Source organism: Myxine glutinosa, chromosome 1 (assembly GCF_964187855.1).
Source record: "Myxine glutinosa chromosome 1, kmMyxGlut1.1, whole genome shotgun sequence".
Lineage (NCBI taxonomy): Eukaryota > Metazoa > Chordata > Myxini > Myxiniformes > Myxinidae > Myxine > Myxine glutinosa.
Genome location: NC_136261.1, coordinates 4212736 through 4224350, shown reverse-complemented (window position 1 = coordinate 4224350; position 11615 = coordinate 4212736). Strand labels below are relative to the sequence as shown.

The 11615-nt window shown below is 42.6% G+C and overlaps 1 protein-coding gene across 1 annotated transcript in view; it reads right to left on the bottom strand.

Moving 5' to 3' along the window:
* Positions 1–845: 845 nt before the first annotated feature.
* The window catches only part of C1H1orf146 (chromosome 1 C1orf146 homolog), a 57094-nt gene continuing 46324 nt past the window's right edge, over positions 846–11615 (bottom strand). Inside the window, exons 5-6 of the mRNA XM_078770887.1 lie at positions 8544–8622; positions 846–1197 (exon numbers count right to left, since the gene is read on the bottom strand). Coding sequence (XP_078627013.1) covers positions 1093–1197; positions 8544–8622 — 184 coding nt within the window. The 3' untranslated portion in view covers positions 846–1092. The remainder of the gene's footprint in view (positions 1198–8543; positions 8623–11615) is intronic.

Here is an 11615-nt window from a genome sequence, read left to right as displayed (position 1 = left end):
TCATCATTAATATATATTATTCCCCAAGGGAAGTACTTGACAATGAGCCATGTTTCAATTTTTTCCATGGAGCGGTTTCGGAGATATAGAGGTGCAACCTTTTTCCATTTTTTTCAAGATGGCTTCTGTACCACGTGACCTATGACGTTATAATTATCATTAAAACATTATACAGGAGGAGACGCACATATTCCGAAAATTTAGTGTTCATCGGACTAACAGCGGCAGAGGATTTTTTTTTTTTTTCATACTGATCAGATCAAGCGTTGTACTTGTCTAATTACGACGTCATAACGAAGGCACCAATGACATCATCATTAACAAATCTTATTCCCCAAAGGCAGTACTTGACAATGAGCCATGTTTCAATTTTTTTCCATTGAGCGGTTTCGGAGATATAGTGTAACGTTTTTCCAAGATGGCGTCCATACCACATGACCTGTGACGTCATAATTATGAATAAAAAAAATTATACAGGCGGAGGCGCTTCTATGGTAAAATTTCGTGTCAATCGCACCAACTGTTGCCGAGAAAATGAATTTTTAAAATGCAGACACGTGTGGCACACGGCACACGTACGCAACAGAATGATTAACCCCGCTTTTCGCTTCGCAAGCGCAGGGTAACAAGTTGAGGAACTTGTTGATCAGGTGGTCCGAGCTGTTGGTGTGTATGGAATCATTTATACATAACAACTTTTTACTGCACGACGTTTGAGTTTTACCCCTCAGCCACTCTGGGTATGGATGATTATGCTGAATTCTTTAAGGCCTTACATTAGCTATGGCTCAAGAGGCAGAGAAATGAATTGCCTTTGAGCAGTGAAGGATGGTTGAAAGTCAAGGCACCATCTTTACAATTTTTATTTCTCTGAACAAACAGGACTTGTCTCTGCATAAGTCAGTAAGACCGAGTTCATTCAGTGCAATGCTTCAATCATTTCATTCAACATTCAAATTACAACAAAATGATGGAGGACACCCATGCGTCACCCGACAAAAAAACTCCAATATCAATAACAAAGCCATTCACATGAAATTCCATGGTGATGCCTTAAGCCAATCAAACTGAAACGATATTATCGACCAAGGCTTACGTTGAATTTGCGACTCCGAGAATCTCTCCAGACATTTCCATCTGCATCAGGAAATTCATCAGATGCTGTGTCACGACATCAGCCTGTGGTTTCTTACACACCTGCGTCACACAATTTTATTGAAACCGCACACGCATGCATACACACGGACACACGTATACTCAATAATCACATATCATCCCTTATTTTATACAAAGTGCCCTCCATAAGTATTGAAACAGTGAAGTAAAATTTGTTATTGTTACTATATACTCAAGAAATTAGGATTTGAGATCAAAAGATGAATATGAGGCAAGAGGATGGAAGGCCAGATTATATTTCTTAGGAGTTCATTTTAGGTTAGGGTTAGTGGATATAGAGAGAATGCGATTTAGAAAGAGGGATTTAGAGAGGGGGGGGAATTTAGAGAGATGGGTGGATTTAGAGAGAGGGGGAGATTTAGAGAGAGGGGTGGATTTAGAGAGAGGGGAGATTTAGAGAGAGGGGAGATTTAGAGAGAGGGGGGAATTTAGAGAGATGGGTGGATTTAGAGAGAGGGGGAGATTTAGAGAGAGGGGTGGATTTAGAGAGAGGGGAGATTTAGAGAGAGGGGAGATTTAGAGAGAGAGGGGGAGATTTAGAGAGGGATGGATTTAGAGAGAGGGGGAGATTTAGAAAAAGGGATTTAGAAAGAGGTATTTAGAGAGACAGGGAGATTTAGAAAGAGGGATTTAGAGAGAGGGAAAGATTTAGAGAGAGGGGGGATTTAGAAAGAGGGATTTAGAAAAAGGGATTTAGAAAGAGGTATTTAGAGAGACGGGGTGATTTAGAAAGAGGGATTTAGAGAGAGGGAAAGATTTAGAGAGAGAGAGGGGATTTAGAAAGAGGGATTTAGAAAGAGGGTGGATTTAGAGAGAGGGGGAGATTTAGAAAAAGGGATTTAGAAAGAGGGATTTAGAGAGAGGGGGAGATTTAGAAAGACGGATTTAGAGAGAGGAAAAGATTTAGAGAGGGGATTTAGAAAGAGGGATTTAGAGAGAGGGATTTAGAGAGAGGGTGGATTTAGAGAGAGGGGGAGATTTAGAAAGAGGGATTTAGAGAGAGGGGAGATTTAGAGAGAGAGGGGATTTAGAAAGAGGTATTTAGAGAGATGGGGAGATTTAGAAAGAGGGATTTAGAGAGAGGGAAAGATTTAGAGAGAGAGGGGATTTAGAAAGAGGGATTTAGAGAGAGGATGGATTTAGAGAGAGGGGGAGATTTAGAAAAAGGGATTTAGAGAGAGGGGGAGATTTAGAAAGAGGGATTTAGAGAGGGAAAGATTTAGAGAGAGGGTGGATTTAGAGGGAGGGTGGATTTAGAGAGAGGGGGAGATTTAGAAAGAGGGATTTAGAGAGAAGGGTGGATTTAGAGAGAGGGTGAGATTTAGAAAGAGGGATTTAGCAAGAGGAGGAGATTTAGAGAGAGGGGTGGAATTAGAGAGAGGGGTGGATTTAGAGAGAGGGATTTAGAGAGAGATAGAGAAGGATTTAGAGAGAGATATAGAGGGATTTAGACAGAGGGATTTAGAAGGAGGGATTTAGAGAGAGAAAGATGGATTTAGAGAGATAGAGAGGGATTTAGAGAGGGGGAGGTGGATTTAGAGAAAGGGGAGGATTTCGAGGGAGGTGTGGATTTCGAGAGATGGGGGATTTAGAGAGAGGCATTCAAAGAGAGAAGGACAGATTTAGAGAGATAGAGAAAGATTTAGAGAGATAGAGAGGGATTTAGAGAGATGGGGAATTTTAGAGAGAGACGGAGAGAGAAAGACGGATGTAGAGAGATGGGGAATTTAGAGAGATGGAGGATTTAGAGAGAGGGATTTAGAAGGAGAGATTTAAAGAGAGATAGAGGGAGAAAGACTGAATTAGAGAGATAGAGAGGGAATTAGAGAGATAGAGAGGGATTTAGAGAGATGGGGGATTTAGAGAGATTTTTTCTTTTTATTTATTTTGTACTCAAGATTGAGGCTCGTGTAAGAGCTAACATCAATCACACCAAAAAAATTAAAAAGGACAAAACTTACAATAAAGGGAGCGGGAGACAAGATGGGGAGAGAGAGAGGGAAGCACACGAGTACAACAGCAGAGAACAGGGACATCGAGAGATCTTTCGGAGGGAGAGGGCTTGGGGGAGGAGGCTTGGGAAGGGGGGTGGAGGGGGGTGGGAGACGTATAAAAAACATGGACATTGCTCGGACTTCCAGGAGAGAAGTCGGTATTTCAAACAAGCGTTACGCCAAGGTCCCCCGTCGGTGAAGTGATGTGAGTTGACAAAGTGGAAGACGCGAGGCGGCCATCTTGGATTTTGACGTGGCGACCCAATTTTCAATAGCGTTCTTCCTTATGTGTAGATACACACACACATCAGATTAGAAGTTGGTACTTCACTTATTTTTCAAGATATTCCGCTTACAAGGTTCAGAAATACATGGCGGCGGCCATCTTGGATTTTGACGTGGCGACCCAATTTTCAACAGCGTTCTTCCTTATGCATAGATACACTCACACACCAGATTAGAAGTTAGTAGTTCATTTATTTTTCAAGATATTCTGCTCACAAGGTTCAAACATACATGGCGGCGGCCATCTTGGATTTTGACGTGGCGACCTAATTTTCAATAGGGTTCTTCCACAAGCCTATTTGCACCCACACACCAAATTAGAATTCGGTCCTTCGCTTACGCACGCACGCACGTCCGCACACACGGACGGATGGACTTTTTCAAGATATTTCGCTCACAAGGTTCCGACATATATATGGTGGCGGCCATCTTTGATTTTGACGTGGCGACCCAATTTTCAACAGCGTTCTTCCTTATGCCTAGATACACTCACACACCAGATTAGAAGTTAGTAGTTCATTTATTTTTCAAGATATTCTGCTCACAAGGTTCAAACATACATGGCGGCGGCCATCTTGGATTTTGACGTGGCGACCTAATTTTCAATAGGGTTCTTCCATAAGCCTATTTGCACCCACACACCAAATTAGAATTCGGTCCTTCGCTTACGCACGCACGTCCGCACGCACGTATGCACGGGCGGACGGACGCACACACGGAAGGAGGGGAAAACCATAGTCGCCCTTTCGCTCCGCGGTGCGACGGGGGACAAAAAGTGGATCTGGGGTGAATTAACGGGGGTAGAAAAGATCAAGGTTTTGCATGGGGAGGATAAGAGATGGTGGTGAACAGCTGTTTTGAAGACCTGGAGGGAGGAGTGGGATTGAAGAGAGTGAGGGAGTTTGTTCCAGAGGCGGGAGAAAAGAGGAATGAAAGAGTGAAGGTGAGCAGAGAGTCTTGATTTTGGCAGTTTAACCATAAGAGGGTTGCTGGCAGATCTTGTGCGACCTGCAGGAATATTTGGGGGACAGAGCACAGATAAAGCTGGGGGAGCAAGGCCAGAGAGGAGTGGTGGAAGACAGGAAGACCACCTACCTGCCTGCGGTGAGTGAGTGAAAGGCTCTCACAATCAGCTTCATCGCGGGAGATTCCAATGATTCTGAAAGCTTTGGTTTCAACAGCATGAAGCCGAGCTCGGTGTGAGGCAGGAGCATTAGCCCAGAGGGGGGAACAGTTCCATTGAGCTGCGGATGAAAGCCTTGTATGTGTTGAGAAGCTCAGGTGTGCCAAGGAAGGACTTTGCACGACGGAGGATACCCAGTCGGCGACTGGCTTTGGAGGCCAGCTTGGAAATGTCGTTTTCCCAGGAAAGATCACGGCAGATAGTGACACCCAAAAGCTTGAGTGACAGAACTTCTTGGAGAGGATTGTTGGGAAAGTAGATGGGAGGGTTGTCCAGTCGGTGTTTTCGTAGAGACATAGTAAGAGTGTGAGATTTGTCAGGATTGAAAGACATGTTCCACTTGTTTGACCAGTCTGTGATTTTGTCAAAGTCTGAAGAGAGTGAGGAGGCTGCAGACTGCCGATCTGAGGGATGAGGAATGGAGCGGCAGAGAGTGGAGTCATCAGCAAAGAGATAGAGAGGATTTTCCAGAGAGTCTGAGAGATCATTGATGAAGACCAGAAAAATGTCAAGGGAGACAGCTCGATGTCCCTGCTCTCAAATGTTGTGTTTGTGTCCTTCCCCCTCTCTCCCCATCTTGTCTACCGCTCCCCTTGTTTTGTGACTTTCTGTGTGATTAATGTTAGCTCTTTCACGAGCCTTTCAAAAAAGCACACGGCCCAGAACACTGCCTTGGGGAACTCCAGCATGAACAGGAAGGGGAGATGAGAGAATTCCATTCAGGACCACACGTTGATTACGACCAGAGAGGAAGTCCGCAAGCCATGCGTGGAGATTTCCATGGATAAAAATAGGAGAGTTTGGTGAGCAGATCGGGGTGCCAGACCGTATCGAAGGCACGAGATATATCAAGGGAGACAGCTCTGATTTCCTGTTTGGCATTGAGGACCTCCATCCATTGTTGAGACAGCAGAAGCAGCATGTCCAGAGTAGAATGACCTGGTCTGAAACCAAATTGATGATCAGAGATCAAGCCATTGGAGAAGAGGAAGGTTTTGATATCCGAAGCAATGATGGATTCCATGACTTTGCTGATCATTGGGAACAGGCTGATTGGTCTGTAATTGCAAGGATCTGTTTTTGCACATTTTTTGTGTAAAGCGGTAATGTTCGCTGATTTCCAAACTGATGGCAGATGACCTTGAGCAAAAGAGAGGGTGAAGATAATAGAGCGAGGGAGTGAAAGAGCGGCAGAGCAGGATTTTAGGACCCGTGGGCTGATGCCGTCTGGGGATTGATGGAGAGGGATTTAGATAGAGATGGAGAGGGATTTAGATAGAGATGGAGAGGGATTTAGATAGAGATGGAGAGGGATTTAGATAGAGATGGAGAGGGATTTAGATAGAGATGGAGAGGGATTTAGATAGAGATGGAGAGGGATTTAGATAGAGATGGAGAGGGATTTAGATAGAGATGGAGAGGGATTTAGATAGAGATGGAGAGGGATTTAGATAGAGATGGAGAGGGATTTAGATAGAGATGGAGAGGGATTTAGATAGAGATGGAGAGGGATTTAGATAGAGATGGAGAGGGATTTAGATAGAGATGGAGAGGGATTTAGATAGAGATGGAGAGGGATTTAGATAGAGATGGAGAGGGATTTAGATAGAGATGGAGAGGGATTTAGATAGAGATGGAGAGGGATTTAGATAGAGATGGAGAGGGATTTAGATAGAGATGGAGAGGGATTTAGATAGAGATGGAGAGGGATTTAGATAGAGATGGAGAGGGATTTAGATAGAGATGGAGAGGGATTTAGATAGAGATGGAGAGGGATTTAGATAGAGATGGAGAGGGATTTAGATAGAGATGGAGAGGGATTTAGATAGAGATGGAGAGGGATTTAGATAGAGATGGAGAGGGATTTAGATAGAGATGGAGAGGGATTTAGATAGAGATGGAGAGGGATTTAGATAGAGATGGAGAGGGATTTAGATAGAGATGGAGAGGGATTTAGATAGAGATGGAGAGGGATTTAGATAGAGATGGAGAGGGATTTAGATAGAGATGGAGAGGGATTTAGATAGAGATGGAGAGGGATTTAGATAGAGATGGAGAGGGATTTAGATAGAGATGGAGAGGGATTTAGATAGAGATGGAGAGGGATTTAGATAGAGATGGAGAGGGATTTAGATAGAGATGGAGAGGGATTTAGATAGAGATGGAGAGGGATTTAGATAGAGATGGAGAGGGATTTAGATAGAGATGGAGAGGGATTTAGATAGAGATGGAGAGGGATTTAGATAGAGATGGAGAGGGATTTAGATAGAGATGGAGGGGGATTTAGATAGAGATGGAGGGGGATTTAGATAGAGATGGAGGGGGATTTAGATAGAGATGGAGGGGGATTTAGATAGAGATGGAGGGGGATTTAGATAGAGATGGAGGGGGATTTAGATAGAGATGGAGGGGGATTCAGAGAGATGGAGGGGGATTCAGAGAGATGGAGGGGGATTCAGAGAGAGGGAGGGGGATTCAGAGAGAGGGAGGGGGATTCGGAGGGAGGCGGATTCGGAGGGAGGCGGATTCGGAGGGAGACGGATTCGGAGGGAGACGGATTTGGAGGGAGACGGATTTGGAGGGAGACGGATTTGGAGGGAGACGGATTTGGAGGGAGACGGATTTGGAGGGAGACGGATTTGGAGGGAGACGGATTTGGAGGGAGACGGATTTGGAGGGAGACGGATTTGGAGGGAGACGGATTTGGAGGGAGACGGATTTGGAGGGAGACGGATTTGGAGGGAGACGGATTTGGAGGGAGACGGATTTGGAGGGAGACGGATTTGGAGGGAGACGGATTTGGAGGGAGACGGATTTGGAGGGAGACGGATTTGGAGGGAGACGGATTTGGAGGGAGACGGATTTGGAGGGAGACGGATTTGGAGGGAGACGGATTTGGAGGGAGACGGATTTGGAGGGAGACGGATTTGGAGGGAGACGGATTTGGAGGGAGACGGATTTGGAGGGAGACGGATTTGGAGGGAGACGGATTTGGAGGGAGACGGATTTGGAGGGAGACGGATTTGGAGGGAGACGGATTTGGAGGGAGACGGATTTGGAGGGAGACGGATTTGGAGGGAGACGGATTTGGAGGGAGACGGATTTGGAGGGAGACGGATTTGGAGGGAGACGGATTTGGAGGGAGACGGATTTGGAGGGAGACGGATTTGGAGGGAGACGGATTTGGAGGGAGACGGATTTGGAGGGAGACGGATTTGGAGGGAGACGGATTTGGAGGGAGACGGATTTGGAGGGAGACGGATTTGGAGGGAGACGGATTTGGAGGGAGACGGATTTGGAGGGAGACGGATTTGGAGGGAGACGGATTTGGAGGGAGACGGATTTGGAGGGAGACGGATTTGGAGGGAGACGGATTTGGAGGGAGACGGATTTGGAGGGAGACGGATTTGGAGGGAGACGGATTTGGAGGGAGACAAATTTGGAGGGAGACAGATTTGGAGGGAGATGGATGTCGGGGAAGAGATTTAGAGAAAGGTATTTTGAGAGAGACTTGGAAGATGAGATTTGTAGATGGATTTCGAGAGAGATTTGGAGAAAGATTTAGAGTGAGAGATGTAGGGAGAGGTATTTAGAGAGACTTGGAAAGAGAGATTTGGAGAGGGAGGATTTTCGAGACAGATTTTGAAAAGGATTTAGAGAGAGAGAGAGAGAGAGAAAGAGAAAGAGAAAAACAAACAAACAGAGAGATTGATCAGTAATCGAGAAAGAGATTAACAGATGTCTCATCAAAAATAGTCGATTAATCCAATATGTCTGAACAAATCTTTCAGCTTATTGAATGGTAGAGGACATCTGAATACGGCTTGAAAGCTGAGACAATTAAAAAAGTAATGACAGGATTGTTACAAGGGAAACAGAACTAATGGGATAAATAGTCGGTTTACCTTGGCGATCGTGAGCATTGACATGACGGTAGCCTCACCGTTTGGGACAGGGATAAAGTTCAGGCTGGACTGCAGGAATCTGATTGGAAGAGAGAAAAATAGCACCACGGGTCCTGAGCTCACTGGATCAGGAGCAAGTCAATGATGTCATAAAATATCGAAATTGTGTTCATGAACAGAATCTGGTCACATGATTGGTTGCAGGGAAGCCCTCTCAATGCTGATTACAGCGATACATGTTTACAGGTCATGTTTTTACAGGTTACAGGTCATGTTTTTACAGGTTACAGGTCATGTTTTTACAGGTTAGAGGTCATGTTTTTACTGGTTACAGGTCATGTTTTTACAGGTTAGAGGTCATGTTTTTACAGCTTACAGGTCGTTTTTACAGGTTAGAGGTCATGTTTTTACAGGTTAGAGGTCATGTTTTTACAGGTTACAGGTCATGTTTTTACAGGTTACAGGTCATGTTTTTACAGGTTAGAGGTCATGTTTTTACAGGTTAGAGGTCATGTTTTTACAGGTTAGAGGTCATGTTTTTACAGGTTAGTCATGTTTTTACAGGTTAGAGGTCATGTTTTTACAAGTTACAGGTCATGTTTTTACATGTTTACAGGTCATGTTTTTACATGTTTACAGGTCATGTTTTTACAGGTTAAAAGTCATGTCAAGTTACAGGTCATGTTTTTACAAGTTAGAGGTCATGTTTTTACAAGTTAGAGGTCATGTTTTTACAAGTTAGAGGTCATGTTTTTACAAGTTACAGGTCATGTTTTTACAGGTTACAGGTCATGTTTTTACAGGTTACAGGTCATGTTTTTACCTGTTACAGGTCATGTTTTTACATGTTTACAGGTCATGTTTTTACATGTTTACAGGTCATGTTTTTACATGTTTACAGGTCATGTTTTTACATGTTTACAGGTCATGTTTTTACATGTTTACAGGTCATGTTTTTACATGTTTACAGGTCATGTTTTTACATGTTTACAGGTCATGTTTTTACAGGTTACAGGTCATGTTTTTACAGGTTACAGGTCATGTTTTTACATGGTTACAGGTCATGTTTTTACATGTTTACAGGTCATGTCAGGTTACAGGTCATGTTTTTACAGGTTAGAGGTCATGTTTTTACATGTTTACAGGTCATGTTTTTACAGGTTACAAGTCATGTCAAGTTACAGGTCATGTTTTTACTGGTTACAAGTCATGTCAAGTTACAGGTCATGTTGTTACAGGTTACAGGTCAGGTTACAGGTCATGTTTTTACTGGTTACAAGTCATGTCAGGTTACAGGTCATGTTTTTACAGGTTACAGGTCATGTTTTTACAGGTTACAGGTCATGTTTTTACAGGTTAGAGGTCATGTTTTTACAGGTTAGAGGTCATGTTTTTACAGGTTAGAGGTCATGTTTTTACAGGTTAGAGGTCATGTTTTTACAGGTTAGAGGTCATGTTTTTACAGGTTAGAGGTCATGTTTTTACAGGTTAGAGGTCATGTTTTTACAGGTTAGAGGTCATGTTTTTACAAGTTACAGGTCATGTTTTTACATGTTTAGAGGTCATGTTTTTACATGTTTACAGGTCATGTTTTTACAGGTTAAAAGTTGTCAAGTTACAAGTCATGTTTTTACAAGTTAGAGGTCATGTTTTTACAAGTTAGAGGTCATGTTTTTACAGGTTACAGGTCATGTTTTTACAGGTTACAGGTCATGTTTTTACCTGTTACAGGTCATGTTTTTACCTGTTACAGGTCATGTTTTTACCTGTTACAGGTCATGTTTTTACATGTTTACAGGTCATGTTTTTACAGGTTACAGGTCATGTTTTTACATGTTTACAGATCATGTTTTTACATGTTTACAGGTCATGTTTTTACAGGTTACGGTTTTACATGGTTACAGGTCATGTTTTTACATGTTTACAGGTCATGTCAGGTTACAGGTCATGTTTTTACAGGTTAGAGGCCATGTTTTTACATGTTTACAGGTCATGTCAAGTTACAGGTCATGTTTTTACTGGTTACAAGTCATGTCAAGTTACAGGTCATGTTTTTACTGGTTACAAGTCATTTCAACTTACAGGTCATGTTTTTACAGGTTACAGGTCATGTCAGGTTACAGGTCATGTTTTTACTGGTTACAAGTCATGTCAAGTTACAGGTCATGTCAGGTTACAGGTCATGTTTTTACAGGTTACAGGTCATGTTTTTACCTGTTGCAGGTCATGTTTTTACATGTTTACAGGTCATGTTTTTACAGGTTACAGGTTATGTTTTTACAGGTTACAGGTCATGTTTTTACATGTTTACAGGTCATGTTTTTACATGTTTACAGGTCATGTTTTTACATGTTTACAGGTCATGTATTTACATGTTTACAGGTCATGTATTTACATGTTTACAGGTCATGTTTTTACATGTTTACAGGTCATGTTTTTACATGTTTACAGGTCATGTTTTTACAGGTTACAGGTCATGTTTTTACATGGTTACAGGCCATGCTTTTACATGTTTACAGGTCATGTCAGGTTACAGGTCATGTTTTTACAGGTTAGAGGTCATGTTTTTACATGTTTACAGGTCATGTTTTTACAGGTTACAAGTCATGTCAAGTTACAGGTCATGTTTTTACTGGTTACAAGTCATGTCAAGTTACAGGTCATGTTTTTACATGTTTACAGGTCATGTTTTTACAGGTTACAAGTCATGTCAAGTTACAGGTCATGTTTTTACTGGTTACAAGTCATGTCAAGTTACAGGTCATGTTTTTACTGGTTACAAGTCATGTCAAGTTACAGGTCATGTTTTTACAGGTTACAGGTCATGTCAGGTTACAGGTCATGTTTTTACTGGTTGCAAGTCATGTCAAGTTACAGGTCATGTCAGGTTACAGGTCATGTTTTTACAGGTTACAGGTCATGTTTTTACAGGTTACAGGTCATGTTTTTACCTGTTGCAGGTCATGTTTTTACATGTTTACAGGTCATGTTTTTACAGGTCACAGGTTTTGTTTTTACAGGTTGCAGGTCATGTTTTTACATGTTTACAAGTCATGTTTTTACATGTTTACA